This window comes from Magnusiomyces paraingens (genome assembly GCF_902498895.1).
Source record: "Magnusiomyces paraingens strain CBS 517.90 genome assembly, contig: contig3, whole genome shotgun sequence".
NCBI lineage: Eukaryota > Fungi > Ascomycota > Dipodascomycetes > Dipodascales > Dipodascaceae > Magnusiomyces > Magnusiomyces paraingens.
In genome coordinates this window covers 779,539-797,479 of record NW_022474069.1, presented here as the reverse complement: position 1 = coordinate 797,479, position 17,941 = coordinate 779,539, and the positions used below count along the sequence as shown (strand labels likewise).

The window sequence follows — 17,941 nt, the reverse complement described above, 5'->3', positions numbered from 1 at the left end:
TTCTTTTATTTTCACATTTTTAAGCTCTCAATGCTTAATATAAATTCATCTCAACCATCAGTTTTATATATATTGTTTAAAAGTTGAAGATATAAGTTTGTTCATAAAACAAAAATTCTGTGAATTATATTCAAAAAAATTAAAGATTAAAAATTAAAAATTAAAAATTAAAAAAATTAAAAAAAAACTAAAAAAAAAATTAAAAAAAAAAAAAAACGACCTCAACTTTTATTGGTTTCCGGCTTCTTCTTCAAAATCTGCTTAATCATTACACTTGCCCCATTACTTTCCTCATCACTGCTACTGCTACTACTACTTTCCACCATTTTGCGTGCTTGTGGCGGGGCAACCTCTGTCAATGCTGGTCCAACTGCAGGCACAGGTGGCACGTACGCTGTAGAAGGTCCAGAACCTCCTCCTCCTCCTCCATTTCGAGAGTACCCCAAGTTGATACCAGGCCGGCGAACATCAGCATCATTATCGCTGCTACTGCTCTGACTTTCGTCGTCGTCGTCATCATCATTGTCAAACCCAAACACATTATTGTTTGCGTCTGGGTAGGCTCCAGCGCGAGCAGCATCTGGGAACTGGGATGCAGCAAGAGCAGAAGAACTAGGAAATACAGAAGATGGTCCTCCATGAGTGTCACTGCTGCTGCCGCTTGCGTCCCGAAAAAACGTGTCTTTAATGATGGTATCGCGACTTAGTAGTTTGACAGACTTTGCCTGTGCCTGTGTTGAATTTGCAGCAGTAGTAGATGATGTTGGTTTTTTGAGTCGCCCAAGAGAAACTCCGGTTATGGCAGGCGTAACAGAGGACATTGGTGCTAAAGTACTAGTTCCGGTATTGGAAGTTCCTGTATTTGCATGCATAGCATGTGTGAATCCAGACACTCCGAGAACGGGCGATGAAATGTGCAGAGGCGGTGGAGATACAAGTCGGTTTGTTTTATGAGTTGCTGTACTTATAGAGGTATCCATTTGTTGCTGCTGTCCCGGTGAGATTGGCGCCCGCGCCGAGTCTGTGACGGTGGTTTGTTGTTGGGCCACATTTGAAGGAATATATTTAGCAAGTTTTTTAAGCTGACGGGCATGGCGTCGTCGCAGTTTACTGTTTTCGCGATGTAGATCATGGATACGTTCCTCATAGCTCTGAATCTGTTCACGATGAGAAACTTCCATCATTCGCATTTCCGTGAGGCTACGCTGTTCTTGGGCAACAAGTCGCGCTTCATTTTCAGAAAGTCGCTGGATTCGTTCTGTTGCTTCACGAAGATCTGCAATCATGGAGTAAATGGTAGAGTGTAACTGCAAAATCATCCGGTCCTTCATCACAACCATATCTTCTGGGCGCAACCCCGCCGTCGAAATTCCTCCAGTGCCGGTACCCACAAACGCGGTTGCTGAAGCTGATGTACCTACCCCACCAGGTGTTGTTGCACCTGTGGGTGCACCTGTGTTCCCTGTTGCGTTAGCGTCTCCCGTGGGGGCACCCGCAATTCCAAACCCCGGTCCCGGAGTGGTAGCTGCAGCTGCAGCTCCAGGAACACCAGTGGCACCGCCGCCTCCTCCTCCTCCACCACCACCACCAAGGTGTATAAATGGGCCTGGGGTCGATGGCATACCTCCGGAGAAATTCAAAAACTCGGCAGTACCGTCCTGGCTAAGTCCTCGTGTCATGCGCCGTAATTTCCGGCGGCTCCCGCTGTCGTAACCTGTAGATGAGGTAGTTGTGGGACGTCTTCGCCGGCGTTGTTGCGAAGATGAGGAAACTTGTGAACGCCCGCTTATACCGCTGTTGCGATGATTAGGCCCGCCGCTAGCTGTTCCTTCACGCCCGCTTGTAGTTCCATGGTAGTGCGGCGTGAACATGCCGTCTAGCATTGGGTATCCTTGGGAGAGTGGTGGGATATCGATTGGTCCGTAAACATCGTCGTTGAACAGATTTGAAAACCCAAGATCAGGAACTGAAGCTGAAGCTGTGACAGCCGAGGCACCTGTAATGCTACGCTGGACATGTGAATGCTTAGAATGTAAGTCGTCATCATTATCCTCAGCGTCGGCATCTGCTTCATGATCCATGTGGGCAAGATGTCCTGCCGAGCTTCTGCGTCGAAGAGGAGTTGCCAGGGCCGGTGCTCTTGGGCTCGTCGGGCTATCATCATTTAGATGATGATGATGATGTTGTTGTTGTTGTTGTTGCTGCTGCTGTTGTTGTTGTTGTTGTTGTTGATTTTCTGCTTGATCTTGTTGAATGCCAGGACCAGACCCTCCTTCATTACCCGTTTGTAATTCCGGTTGCGGTTCCGATACAAACCCTGTTGATTTTCTATTGCGTTCTTCCCATGCCAATAACTTTGCAGCATGTGCAAAACTAAGCTGGACATCTTCTTCGGTATCTAGGCCACCTCCTTTAAGTGTTCTATGGTTAAGTCTGTTAAAGAACCGTCGCAAGGACACAGCGCTGCGGAGCACAATGGGCCCGTTTTCAATCGCACTTGCAGCTGCGTCAGAAAGTTTTGCAGCAGCACCTCCAGCTACACCATTAGCAAGAATCGTGCTACGACCTTCGCCAAGTTGTCTACGGCGGTTAAACTCGCGAGCCACGTAGTCCCAGTCAAACCCTTGGCGAGGTGGAACTCTGCCACTCTCTGCAACAATGTCGAGGATTCTGAGGAGAAGCGCACGCTCACCGGGGAGAAAGTTTTTGGAGCGCGTTTTCTTGGGAGGTCCCTGGGAATCTATTGGCGAGGAACCCGTGGCGTCGCGCAAGCTTGATTGTTGTTGTTGCTGCTGCTGCTGCTGTTGTGAAAGACTTGAAGAAGGCCGTTGATGTGGATGTGGGGGTTGTGCTGTGAGAGACCCCGTGATCGACGCGGGGTCGCGCGTTGCTGTTGGATCAGTTGTAGAATTGGTTGATACACTCTCTGCGGTATTCGAAGTGTTGGTAGTTGATGTTGATGTTGATGTTGATGTTGATTTTGATGTTGACGACGGCACACTAGTAGTTTCGCGTCCATTTTTCATATTAAATGTTTGAGAACCTAAGCCGGACCTTAATGGCTGCTGCTGCTGTTGTTGTTGTTGTTGTTGTTGGTGATGATGATGGTGGTGATGTTTCTGAGTATGATTCTGCGTCGACGCAACGTTGGTGTTTCCTGTCGTCGAATCTCCTGTTCCTGTATTTGTTGTTGTTCTCTTGATATCAGGTTGTTGCGAAAGAGTTGGAGTACCGAATGCTCCAAAGTACGCGTTGGCAGCGGCAGCTTCTTGTTGAGCTTGGACTTGAGCTTGTTGTACTTGATAACTGAGAGTGTTTGTATTGTTTGTGCTAGTAGTACTGTTGCTAGTGTTGCTGCCAGATTTGCGGGATAATGCTGACGATGAAGATGCAGAGGACCCGTTGGCGGTGCTGGTGCCACTGGAGCGTCCTGTATCAATTGTGTATTGCGGTCTGCTTGCAGCCCATGGATGAGGGGGCGTTACATTGGGGGTCGCGACCATTTGAAGTGGTATTTAAAAAGGTTGGAAGTTCAATATTTTGATTAAAAAAAAAAATTAAATAAATCAAAAAGAAATTCAATTTTAATGAAAAGAAAATAAAAATAAAAAGTTAAAAGAAGAAATTAAAAAAATTAAAAAAATAAAAATTTTGGAATTTTTTGTTTTTTTTTTCATATTTTTGATGTTTTTGATGTTTTTGATGTTTTTGATGTTTTTGTGTTTTGCACGTTAAAAGACTTAAATATGATGATGGGAATGGAAAAGCCCGGCCAACCAACCGGGTTTTGGACCGGACCTAATCACAACTCTCCTAAAAAAAAAATTAAGACTTTTGCGATACTTAAAAATCTGAGTATTTTTGAGTATATTTTCCCAAAATAAGATATAAAAAACCTCAATTTTTATTTTATTTTATTTTATTTTATTTTACTTCCAAAAATTTTATAAACAGCTCAGATTCATATTTTTTGATGAAAAAGGAATGCAAGAATAGTTATCAAAAATTATCAAAAAAAAAAAAATATATATATATATGATTATAGATAAGAACAAAGATTATAAACTGTAGAAAACAAAAGAATTAAAGAATAATGAATAAATCAAAAGAAGCAAGGGAAAAAAAAAATAAAAAGCAAAGGATTCAAATTAAAACAGATCAAATAAAATGATTTAAAGGTTTCATTGTGAATTAACCCCTTATCACCGTTTATCAACTTAATATATTTAACTCAAATACAAGTTGAATCGCGTATCATAGCACCGCTTGAGTTGCTCAATGGCTTCTCCAAGTGCCACAACTCTAGGCGGTGCCGACCCGGAAGCTAACGTCGTTGGTCCTGTGCTTGGTGCTGTAGCCGCACCTCCCACTCGCCCACGGGATGAGGATGACAACGAAGACGATGATCCAGTAGGAGTTGAGGCCGTCTCCGGGAACAAAAACGCAAGCTGTGCTTCTACCGAACTCGTGGCTTCTGCAGTCGCCGGCGTCGCGGGTCTCCCACGTGCAAACACCTTATTTCTGTATATTGTTTGATGGGCGCTTGATTCGCGCACTAACATATGTTGGGTAATTTCCATGGCATGGAGATCAATCACCAAAGTTTTGGACACAATCTCCGAACCCTTTTCTTCTTCATCGTCGTCTTCGTCATCGTCATCATTGTCGTTGTCTTCATCTGTATCCTCGGCATTGTTTTCAACTTCCTTGGAGAACTCACATTGAGTATGGTTTTCCTCAAAATCGCTCCCCAAATCGTGGTCGGAAAATCCCATGGCCCCAGAGGTTGAAGTTGACAGCGACGAAGATGTCGAAAAAGAAGATGCAGGAGAGTTTGCGGAAAGAGTCTGCGAGGACGTCGCAGAAGCCGCAACTGTGCTTGTGCTTACTGGCCGCAATGATCGTCCAGAGGGAACTGCAGCCGCTCGACTCTGCTTGTGTGCATTTGCAGCAGTTGCAGACCCAGACCCCAATGAGGACAACGACGACGACGACAATACAGAAGATGATGATGATGCTGTTGTCGTTGTTGTTGTTGACGCTGACGCTGGCACTGCTGCAGCAGCTGCCGTCGCCGCCGCAGCAGCAGCTGCTGCTGCTGCTACTGCTGTTGCCATCGCCCCACCGTAAAGCAAACTATCGCGTTTTGCAGTGGATTCTCTCACAGGAATAGGCACTGCCGAATCCTGCATCATAGCCTGAGTGATTTTAGTATCCATATCCACAGCAGGCGGACACGCTTGGAGAGCGAAATCCGGATGGAACTCTGAGACGTGGCCTACAATTGGCGGCAGCACAATAGGATCGAAAATCGGTGGTGCAACCATCTTGGCAAAATCCAGCATGTCCAAGGGAGCAATGTCCAGCACTGCTGCATTTTTTTCCGGTATCTCCGTGTACTCATACGCCAGCCCTATACAAACAGATGCTAAGGGGTCCGAAGAGGTTTTTGAAGAAGATGAATTGTTGCTATTCTGGTTGGTGGTAGTAGAATTGCCCTGAGAAGTGGAAAGTTGCGCCGCATGTGACGAATTGGCAGGATATGAAATTGTATCCATAAGCATGGATAAAAATGAGGACGTACTATTCAGCGATAAGGAGTTGGAGAGTTCTTGTGCCAGCATATCAATAGATGACGACCGTGTATTTGATGGAGACGTTGGCGATTTTGTCCCTGAACTGCTACTACTAGTGCTGCCACTACTTCGGCGGCTACTACTTCCGCTGGCCCCATTCACATCTGGCCCTCCTACTTTTCCTCCAGTACTACCCACGCTCCCACTTCGGTTGCTACTGCTTCCACTAGAACTACTGCTTCCACTGAGGCTCCCTGGCCTATTCAAGGAAAAGTCACGTAGCGGAGGCAATGTAGTGGCTGTACGATCAGTGGCTCGATTGATTTGCGAGTGTAATCCGAGAGAGCTGGATGCAGCAGGAGTAGCAGTAAAAGAAGATGTTGCGGATTCCATTGGAGTCCCGGATCCTCCAGTCGAGGCGCCTGCGCCAATAAAGAAAGACCCATTGGAGCTAGTAACAAGGCTGCTGCTGCTTCCCGAGTAAATGTTTTCCTGAAACCCAAGTGCAGTGTCGTCTGTTCCGTGGAACATAAAGTCATCGTAAAATCCTGATGTTTGGCTGCCTGATCTATAAGCTGAAGTAGAAGACGATGAAGACGACGAAGATGTTGAGGATGATGAAGATGTTGACAATATAGATGATGATGGTTTGACGCGATTTGTAGGCCAAATATTTGAGAAAAGCGCGCTGTTTAAAGAGGCTGCACTAGAAAGCGATCTTTTAAGAGTGCTAAAGGAAAAGCTGTCACGAGAGCGCGAGGATGAAGATGATGAAGGAGAAGATCCTGCAAGATTGTACCCCAGAGAAGACGAGACTGAAGAAGAGAGTGCGCTGGGGGAAAAGCAAGGCCGAATAACGTGAGACATTGTGCAAAAGGATGGTGATTCAGCCACACTAATTTGTGCAGGTTTGGGGATTTCCCAGCCAGTACCACTGGCTAAAGGTTGGATTGAATGAGTGGAAGTTCTCCTTGAAGAGGAGTTTGAATTGAAACATGGTTTAAAAGAAATAACCGACTTGCGGTCGTCCATATCATCATTTTGCACTAGTGCAGAAAGCTCCTTAAGTTGTTCGTCGTAAACTTGGCTATAAGAATCATTGATGAGAGAGCTGAGCAGAAAAATGACTTTGCATGCAGCTGTACGATCACCTACAACGACAGTGCGAGTTGGCGGAGTTCCTAGAGCCGTTGCTTCAAAGGAGCGTCGGTCAAGAGTAAGAAGATCAACATTGGTGAGAATGAATGAAGAGATGATTGAGCATAAAAATCTAGAAAAAAAGAAAAGTTGTTAAAAAAAAATTAATTAAAAAGACGGTAAGACGATTATCAAAACAACATACTTTTCACCAAAAGCAGACTTGATCCAGCGAATAATAGTAAGAATTTCAGGCCATTTGCGTTGGCCACAAATGACTCGAGGTTCACGAACAGCCGTGAAGAACCGACTTTTAAAAACGTCCACGGCATGGCGGATATGCGCAGAGTCGACGAGATACTTTGTTGTTGCAGGCATACACCTGCGGAATGGAGTCTGCCGCGAAGGTTGTAGCGGGGTACACGGTGGTTGAGGATAAGGAACAGCGGCAACGCAAGGCGCGGCACCATCCATGAACTCTTGTTGATAAAATTGTTGTTGTTGTTGTTGTTGTTGTAGAGTGGTAAAGTCCCTGGAGTGGAGGGGTAGCGAATTGTAAAGTTCCTTGGAAACCACATTTTGTAGCTGGAGGAGAGCCGCACTAAGCTCCTCCCAGTAATTTGTAATACTAACTTGGGCATCCGCCGCAACCGTCACAAACACACAAATAGCAATGTTGTAGTCAGACATGGTGGGGCCGTGGGTGTGGTGTTCGGGTATATGCGATGGAGGTATACTTGCAAGTTGTGGAGGTATTGATTTGGGTGAGGTATTTGAGGAGGTTTTGTCAGATGTTGTAGTGGTAGTGGTAGTAGTAGTAGTAGAAGTAGTAGTAGAAGTAGTAGTAGCAGCGGCTGCAGCTGCTGCAGCTGCCACGGCTTGAAGAACCATACTATCATCACTGGCCGTGCTACTAGCACTACTGTCGCTAACATCGCTAGTACTAGAGGAACTTTCAGATGAGCTTGAGGAGCTTATGCTGCCGGAGACACTGGCTGATTGTCTTTCCTGTTTCTGGAGGGCTTCTGGTTGGGTGGCGACAGTTGTTCCAGTTGTTGATCTGGTGAGTCTAAAAATGCGAGAAACCAACCAGACATTATTTTGGCGAGAAGGGAAAGAAGAAGCAGGAGCAGGCGGTGGTGGATGCCTGCCAAAATTTTGTCGCCTACTTGAAGAAGATGAAGAGGATGATGATGTTGAAGAAGAAGAAAAGGGTTTCTGGAATCGTTGCGTTGGAGAGGGTTCCGAAAGAGGTAAAGGATGGAGTTTAGTGACTGGTCCCGAGTACTTCATCTGAGAGTATCCAAAAACACGGTCCTGGAGAGCGCGGAATGTTGGGATCTCAGGAGCATATCGTTGATTTGATGGGTTATTGAAAGTATTGCTAGTATTGCTAGTATGATAGTTGTGAGATTGTGAAGATTGATGGTGTGGCCACGCGTGAATTCCTGGAGATGAAGATAAAGAGGAGGCTGAAGGTTTACGGGAAGATGATATAGAAGAGGAAGTAGATGAAGAGGTGGTAGTAGATGGTTCATGAGAGTCGTAAAATGGAGCATCAACCTTGTGCATGTCAGAAATGACGACGACGCGCATATCACGGATACCATCGAGGTTTGCGAGATTGGAAGTTGTGCCGTAAAGAAGGTTTCTTGTATCTGCTTCGTCGATGACAGAGAAGAGGGCTGGATAAGAAGAAGAAGAAGAAGAAGAAGAAGAAGAAGAAGAAGGGTGTAGAGGGTATGTTGAAGATTGGTAAGGAGATGTTTCTGGAGAAGAGTTGTTGAATGATGTTGAAGACGATTGAGGGTCCGAGTGCCGGGAGGACCCTGCAAAGAGTTTCCCTAACATTAGTTTGTTGGGATTTGCAGATGTTATTAGGAGGGGGGAGGGGGGAAGATTTATGTATTTGATTATGGATGGGGAATAGATAGTGTTAGAGGCTATTGAGCATCAACGGCGTCCATGACAGGGCACAGAAGCCATTGTTAACAAGAGCAGATGAAGATATTTGTAGAATGTTAATGATAGATGAATAAGGGGAAAAAAAAAAATAAAATAAAAAGGGGGAGAGAAAGGAAAGGTTTAAAGGAGGGTTTTTTTTTTTAGTTGTAGGGATGTTGGTGGTAGTGGTGATTGTATTGATTTTTAATATCTCACATACAGATTGGAGATTTAGGCGCAGTGTGTGTGTGTGTGTGTGTGAAAGTGGCTGGCAGACCGGTTGGCTGGAATTCCTACAATATAATTTTTATTTATATGCAAAAAAAAAAAAAAATAGAAGAAACTACAGTAGTAGCACAAGCAAGCAGCACAGATTTGACAGTTTAAAGCAGCATATTTTTTTTTGCCCAGAAACAGAAATGCAAGCGCTCGCTAATAATAATAATTAAAATAATTATAAAATAATGAAAATATTATTATTATTATTATTATTTATATTATTATTTTTATTATTATATTACAAAAGATCCTTTTTTTTTTCTGATAATTTAATTCATTTTAATATATTAATTTACATTTCATTCATATGAATGAAATTCATAAGCGCTAATATTAAATGTAAATGTATTTTTTTTTTGTTAAACATCACAAGATTCGGCAGACCAATCCGCGGAGTAGAATTTTGTTTATTAATTTGGTCTGATATTTTTTTTTTTTTTTTTTTTTTTTTTTTTTTTTTTTTCAACATCAAATATCTTTACTCTCTATTCTTTTTTAGTACCAAAAAGTGGAAATCCTACAGATTATCTTTTTTTTTTATTTATTTATATAAATAGGGGAAAGACTTATTATATCAATAGAGATAGTTACATATCTGGATATACTAGATGTACTAAATGTACTAAATGTACCAATTGATGATTATTCTATAAAAAGAGAAATAATTTTTTTTTTTTGTTCCAAATATTTTAGGATAAATAGAACATCAAAAAAAAACAGAAGAAATCATATGGTTCACGTGTATTCAACCCGCGGAAGAAAAAAAATGAAGAAGAAGAAGAAGAAGACAGTAACATATGAATGAATGAATGAATGAAGATATGATTAAGGGGTATGAAGAAACCAAAAAGAAAAAAAAAAAAAAAAAAAAAAAAAAAAAAAAAAGATCTTTAAATTAAAATTCCTTTTGAGTAGATGAATATATATAAAAATTCATAAAATATAGATTGTTTGATTATTGAAATAGTAAGAAGGAGAAGAAGAAGAAGAAGAACACCAAACTATAAAGAATCAAACTTCTTTTTTTTCTTTCTTTTTTCTTCTTCTTCTCTAAGCTTATGGTTCTACGTTAAATTTATATAGAAGCCTCAGCGCTTATTCTAAAGAATGTTTTTTTTTTATTTTTTTTTTTATGTCTTGTGAAGATTATTCATGTCTAAAGGCGGCTGGCGACTCTCGTTTTCTTCTTCTTCTTCTTCTTTTTTTGTTTCTGTTTCTGTTTCGGTTTCTGTTTTTGGATGTATTGTATATATATATGGAGCTTAGCTACTCTATTGAAGTGAACTTAACGAGGAGGTGTCTAGCAAAGATTGATTTTGTTGTCTATAATTATAACCAAAAATAAAAAAATAAAATAAAATAAAATAAAATAAATTCAAATCAATAACTGAAAATGGGTTTTTTTTCTTTTTTTTTTTAAAAAAAAAAAGAAAAGATTGAAAATTTATTGGTGGTTTATTTAATTCTAAAAAAGAAAAAAAAAAACAAAACAAAAAGAAAAGAATTTGAAGAATTTGAAGAATTTGAAGAATTTGAAGAATTTGAGAGATTTAATGCGCACGTGACATCTGATAAACCACCATTTTTTACACTACCCCAGTTTAAAAAAAAAAAAAAATAATAAAAAAAACCCCCCCGTTCCCAAGTTTTTTTTTTATATTATTTTTATATAAATAAATAAAATCATATACAAATTTTAATTGATTTGTTTTCATTTTTAGTGACAAAAAAAATATTTATTTATTTATAAAATAAATTTTTTTTGCATTCCAAACTAGTAGCCCTGGCTTATCTTGATGTTGCCTCGTTTTGCCTTTTACAAAAAAGAAAAAAAAAGAAAAAAAAAAAAAAAAAAACCGTTGTGTTGTTCCTTGTTGCCGCCAGATAACGCATGGGTTTACTAGATTGAGTAAAGATAAACCTATATCTGCTCCATTTGGCGCGCCAACTAAGTTGTTGTTATAAATATATATTCAATGAATTCAACAACCGTTATTAAAAAAAAAATAAAATAAAAAAAAAGGAATGTGGAGAATGGATGAATGAGAGAGAGAGAGAGAGAGAAACCCAAAAGATTGCGAATTTCAAAGAAAATAACAATTATAAAAAAAAAAAAAAAAACTCAATTCAATAAAATCTTCATGTGAGAATCATAGGCTACTAAAAAAAAAAAAAAAAAAGAAAAAAAAAAAACTGGGGATATCATTCAGTGACTAGTGAATTCAATTATCGTGTGAATGAGCGCGGTTAAAACTAATTGAGATTGAAAAAAAAAAAAAATAAAAAAAATGAATAAATTTAAGAATAAAAATAAAAATAAAAATAAAAAATAACGGTTTTTTTTTTTTTTATCAATCTTCTTTAATCACGTTTTATTTTGTTCTTTTGATAAATTTCTCTTTTTTTTTTTTTTGTTTTGTATCTTGTTGGATCAAACTTCCTCAATTGACTTTCAAATTTTCAAACTTGTAATAATGATATAAATTTTTCAAGTTAATCAAAATCCTAAATTAATCAAAATCATATCGTTTATTCAGAATTATTATTTCATTATTTTACCACTCCGAATATTCTCCTAACTTCTTTTTTCGCCTCTTTTTTTTTTTTCTCTCTCTCTCTCACTCACTCTTCCCCTCAAGTTGACCCTGCGTGATATACAACAAAAAAAAAAAAAATCTACCAGTCTTATTGCGACATATGGGTTAGATGCACATTACTTGCGTATATACGCGTTCACACCGTTCTTATCCGGGAACTGTGTAACGCTCTATTTTTATCAATTAACGGGCTTCTGGTCCCGAGTATTCAATTTAGTTTTTTTTTTATGGATATTCTTAAGTATTCATGGATTCAAGAACGTTAATCTTATTCCAAGTTGGCTTAAAAAAAAATGAAAAATAAAATAAATAAAACTTCTTTTTTTTTTATCTAACAATTTACTCGTAAGTTCGTCGTCTCTTTTCAAACCATCTTGTTCATCATTTTCTTTTTCTCTTAACCCCCCTTAAATGATATTTTTTTTTGAGAGTTTCTTACTTTGGGGTAAATAGACTTTGTAAACTTTAACTTTTTTTTTTCTTATTTAGGGTATGTATATTCCAAATTGAGTATTTTAAAAGGCATTTTTAAGGGGGAGATAGTGATAGAGATAGAGATAGAGATAGAGAAAGGATGAAGTAAAAATAAAAAATTTTCATCATTATCATCATCTCGTATTTTAAAACAAAAATTATCATTTTCTACCTTTAATCCACCACTAATTTTTTAAAAAATTTTTAGAATTAATCCTTCTCGACTCAATGTTTTTTTTTTTTTCATTACCCCTGTTCTTTTTTTTTTTTTTTTTTATTTTTATGAAAAAAAAAAAAAATAAGCCTATATACTGTCTAGAGAGTTCACTGTAACGAGCTTATAATAATCCCAATTCAATGGTAATTGACTATCTTTAATATAAATATACTGTCTAATATTTTTTTTTTACTCTAAGTTTGCTAAGAGTTCAATTAAAGTAGAATGTTTAAAAGAATCAAAAAAAAAAAAAAAAAAAAATGGCGAGAGAGAAAAAGAGACAAAAAAATAAAAATAAAAAATAAATAAAATGGCTTTTTTTTTTCTCTGTTTTCTTGAGAATAAAGAATCGCTTTGTCATGTGGGTATTATTTGATCATTCCATTGATTTGATATAATTTTTTTAATTTTTTTTTCGTAAAGACTGGGTCAAGATAAAGGTACATCACAATTGCTTCAAATATATATTTCTCTTTTTCTTTCTTTCTTTCTTTCTTTCTCTCTCTGGTCAATGATAGCGGTTATCTATTTGTACGTGAGAACAAACCAAAATTTTATCAATAACAACAACAACAACAACAACAACAACAAGAATAGAAGGGGGGAATTATTTTATGCACGTAATTAAGTGATTGGTAAAAGTATTTCAAGCCCTGAAACTGTTGAGAATGATATTTTTTTTATTATTTTTTTTATTATTTTTATTTTAGAGGATTTTGTTGAAATATAATTAAAAACTTATCTCTATCGTATTTTTTGTATGTCAAAATGACACCTTCTGTAGTAGTTTTTCTTTTTTTATTTTTTTTTTTTTTTTAACTGGGGGGTTTTTTCCCTTTTGTATCACTTTGCGATTCAACAAAAAAAAAAAAAAAAAAAAAAAAAAAAAAAAAAAAAAAATGATTCAAATAAATGACTCGTCTCCACATAATCCCCGTGTAAAGTTACCCTCCCACGTAAAAATAAACTCAGGTACAAAAAAAAAAAAATAATAATAATAATAATTAATTAATAAAATTACAAGTAAACTTTTTTATTTTTGTTATTTTTGTTATTTCTAGGATTCGAACATGAATATTTAATTTATAAAAGTCTTTAAAAAATCAACTTGAATTAGTTTCTGCGGCTTTCATATTTTATTTTATTTTATTTTTTTCTTTAAATAACCTCTTCCGAATTCTGCATCAAAACTTTGATCACAAGGAAGAAAAGTAAAAAAAATTTGAAAAAATTTGAAAAAATTTGAAAAAAAAAAAAAAATTTCATTATTAGCCATTTTTGTTTTATTTTTATTTTTATTTTTATTTTCATTTTTTATTTATTTATTTCCAGGTAACTTCTGTTTTGCCTTTTTTGCTTTGATCATTTTGTTTTTTTTTTTTTTTTTTTTTTTTTTTTTTTTCAAATTAATTATTATTAAATCTTTTCCGAATAAACTTTTTAATATGAAAATTTTTTTTTTTTTTTTATTTTAATCCTATTATTTCATTATTTTATTATTGAATTTTTCTTTTTCCTTATTTTCAATTTCTTTTTTTTTTTTTTTTTTTTTTTTTTTTTTTTTTTTTTTTTTTTTTTTTTTTTTCCTCTCTTCTATTTCTCTTTCTCCTGCACTTAACGATCACTTTTTTTTTTTTTTTTTTTTTTTTCTTTTGGTCTCCTCCAACAATTTTTTTTTTCATACTTTTCATATACTTTTCATGTTCTTATAATACTTTTTTCCACGTAATACTATTATCATCTTCTTCTTTTACATTTCTAATCATTTTTTAAAAAAATCTTGAAAAAAAAAAAATTTTTTTTATTCTCTTCTATTGAAGAACTTTTTTTTTATTGTCCGTAATCTTAAAAATAAAAAATAAAAAATAAAATTTTTTTTTTCTTTCACTTTTTTTTTTTTTTTTTTTTTTTTTTTTCCCCCTCGGTCATTAAACAATTGTCTCATTGTTTCTTAATATGTCATATATATGTTTAAGCCTCGAAGTTTCATTGTTGTTCTCTTTTACCTCGTTATGTTTATATTATTATATTATTATCGGACCAATAAAGTCCATATACATTTCAATGTGTTATTTTTCTATTCTATGATGATGATTCCATTTATGTTACTTCCATTGATTATATATAACTACCATAACTCTAAGTGTAATGATAGTAACCAAAATACTTTCTTCATATGTGTCTTTTAATTCGAGGAATTACTAAAGATAAATTATATATATATATATATATAATACCCCACAGGGCAACTGATAGTTTTTTTCTTACCCTCTTGATTGATCAATTAGCTTATGCCTATAGTCAATAGATACCATACTATAATCTATCAATAGATTCCATCCACTCACATTCTTGCTAGCTTTAAACATGCTTCCTCTATTTATCTTGTTTGTATTCCTTTTTGATTATCCTTCATCATGTCTTGTTTTACCCTTTTAAGTATTTCTAATGTAATGATTGGTTCTTTTGAGAGGAAATTTTGAATGAGAGAGAAAGTGTCTATATATATATGCATATTAGACAAATATCCTAATATGTGGAACAAATGATCTTTCTCTCTCTCTCTCGCCCTCCTTATTTCTGTCAAATTAAAGCTTTTTTTAAACTTATCGCTGATTAGAAAAGCCAAGTTTTTTTTTTTTATCGGGAAGTTATTAGATCCATTTGTATATATATTTCTAGTTCTACTAAATTTTTAAACTGCAAAAAAAAAAAAAAAAAAAAAAATACAATCAAAAACAAATCGAAATCGAAATAAAAGCATGGTGTGAGAGTTATAATGATACCCTTTCTGGTAATCTTGAAATCAAAATGAAACAGGATAGGACAGAATAAAGTAGAATCTAAAATATTACCCAAGATAGGATATGACCCTGACTAAAGAAATTGTAGAGAACAAGAAGAAATGGTGGGGTAAAGAAGAGATAAATTAATGGCTGCTTGTTAATTGTTGGAAAAAATATTGTGCAGCCATGACCTCTTGTGATCTTTTGCATATATATTTGAATAGCTTTAAAATAGACTTAAAAAAAAATACTCCACAAAATATATGTATATAATAATATATATATATATATCAAAGCAATGTTATTGTTCATAACTATGTGACTAAATCTTTAACTAACAGCAAATGTTGATCTATAATCCAGTTGATTTTTTAAATCAGTTTAAATCATTTTTTATTGTTGTCATCAGGTTGAATCTATATAGCACATGTTGTAAACTTTCCATTTTTTCCTCTTAACTCTGTGGTCATGAATTTTTTTAAAAAGGCAATGATGATATTTATCACACCTAATTTTTTTTTTATTTTTTACTATTATTATTATTATTATTATTACTTAAGTCTCAAGAAATCACTTATGACCAATCGTTAAACAATCTTTTTTTTTTTTTTTTTTTTCAATTCTTGCTCAAACATATTATTATTATTATTATTGTCTTTTCGTTCTTCTCTCTATTGTTGTTTTAACTTCGGTCATGACCGGTTACCCAATAGGCCTCCCATTTCCATTTTTTCTATTGTTTTTTTTTTTTTTTTTTTTTTTTTTTTTTAGTTGACAAAAAGGGGTCCACAAATGGCAATGTTCTAGATTTTAAATATATATAACATTAAAAATGTAGAACAGTGCATGTCTAACAAATCTTTATATATATATATATAAGAAAACGAGGAACGGTGTGTGGTCATAAAAAAAACATATTTCTACAAAATGAAAAAGGAAGAAGAAGAAAAAGAAGAAATCACTTTTAAAGTATAGAAATCAATTTATTTTTTTTTTATTTCTTTCTTTCTTTCTTTCTTTCTTTCGGTAAATGAACTTAACCAAGATTCTTGTCTTGTTCTATTGTGGAAAAAGAGATATATATTTGATGGAGATGTCCTAAACTTTAGAATTAAATAATTTTGCATATTTTTTTTTTTTTTTTTTTTTTTGCGTAAATCTAAAAGTATCCATGAAATGAAATTAAAATTTAAAAAAAAAATTTAAAATAAAAGTTTAATTAACTTTTTTTTATATAATTATTTTTTTATTAACTAACAAATTTTTTTTAATAATAGTTAATGTTACTTTCTTTCTTTTTTTTTTGGTTTCCTCTTCTACCCCCCGCAATTTAAATCTAAGTTTTTTTGTTATTTTTTTTTTTTTTTAAAGTTATTAAGTTATACTTACAATGTAAATAATTCTTCTTCAAGATTATAGATCGTGATCTTCTTCTTCTTTTTCTTCTTTTTTTTTTTTTATAAACATATGACCTTGGATTTGAATTTTGAATTTTGAATTTGAAATATATAACTTTTAATTTCTCTTTCTTGTAACTCACCAGGTGCTGTTCTTATGATATCATCATCATCATCATCATCATCATCATCATCATCAAAAGTCCTCTTGTGAATATTATTATTATTATTATTATTATTAATATTAATATTTTGTACAGTAACCTTTGTTTTTTTATTATTTTTATTTTAGAATAGAAAAAAATAAAAAAGGATTTGCAATTGCTTTCATTCTTTCATTCTTTCATTCATTCTTTCTTTCTTTCATTCATTCATTCATTCATTTATTTATTTATTTATTCTTTAAATAAAAATTCAATCAACTACAAATCGTGGCGTTTTTTTTTTTTTTTTTCCATGCATTAATCATCAATTGTTGTTGATTTATTAAAAGTTATTACAAAAAATAAAATAAAATAAAAAACCCATTCCCGGCCCGAATATCAATAACGCATTTATAGAATTTATAGAAATGTCAAAAAAAAATAAATAAATAAAAAAATAAATAAATAAATAAAAAAAAAACCTGATTTTAACAAAAATGTTTTTTTTTATTTTTTTTTATTTTTCAAATTGACATTATATATATTATTAAAATAATAATAATTATTATTATTTTAATAAAAATAAAAATGAATGCTGAATTTAAATAGATTATGTATGTTTCTTTTTTTTATTTTAAATTAAATAAATAAATAAAAATAGTCACACGTCTTTTTTTTTTTTTTTTTTTTTTTTTTTTTTTTGCGGTCTTTTTCTCTTTTTTTTTTTTTTTTCCTTTCCTCCCCTCCCCCTCCAAAAGCCTAACTCGGTTTTTGTTTTTGTTTGAAATAAAAAAATTGAAAACTGCTGTTATATATAAAAAAAATTTGTTCTCGCCATTCCTCCACCACCACCACCACCATTACCATTAGCACCACTCCCCCCGCAAAGTACCCAAAAAAGTTAAAATCCCGGAATTATACCTTTTCTAAAGAAGAAGAATAAAAATAAAAATAAAAATAAAAATAAAAATAAAAATAAAAATAAAAATAAAAATAAAAAAATGGCTTAATTTAATAAATAAATAAATAAATTTTTTATATTCTTGGATGGTTTTGTTGTTTTGTTTGTTAATTTCTTAAGTTAGTTAATATATATATTTACAGTACAAAATAAAATAAAATAAAATAAAAAAAAACACTTTTCGTAGGCAAAAGAAGTTTTTTTTTTTTTTTTTTTAATTCTAAGACAAAAAGAAAAAAAAAAAAAAAAAAAAAAAAAAAAAAAAATTCTCAACATCAAAACAAAACACCCGCCTCCCCGTAATAACTAACACCTTCTGACCACATCATCATCATTATTATCATCCATTCAGCCTTCAAATTAAAATTCTTTAATTCTTATTATTTTTATTATTAAAAATACAATTTACATTTATTATTTTTTTATTATT

At 34.2% G+C, this 17,941-nt stretch overlaps 2 protein-coding genes across 2 annotated transcripts; both read right to left on the bottom strand.

The window, feature by feature from the left end:
* Positions 1–221: 221 nt before the first annotated feature.
* SAPINGB_P003541 (uncharacterized protein) lies at positions 222–3,503 on the bottom strand (the record flags this gene model as incomplete). Its single annotated transcript, XM_031998258.1, has 1 exon — positions 222–3,503. One exon carries the CDS (start codon positions 3,501–3,503, stop codon positions 222–224), a length of 3,282 nt encoding a protein of 1,093 aa, XP_031854149.1.
* A 723-nt stretch (positions 3,504–4,226) lies between these two features.
* On the bottom strand, positions 4,227–8,564 carry SAPINGB_P003540 (uncharacterized protein; the record flags this gene model as incomplete). Its single annotated transcript, XM_031998257.1, has 2 exons — positions 4,227–6,846; positions 6,919–8,564. 2 exons carry the CDS (start codon positions 8,562–8,564, stop codon positions 4,227–4,229), a joined length of 4,266 nt encoding a protein of 1,421 aa, XP_031854148.1.
* Between the last annotated feature and the right edge of the window lie 9,377 nt (positions 8,565–17,941).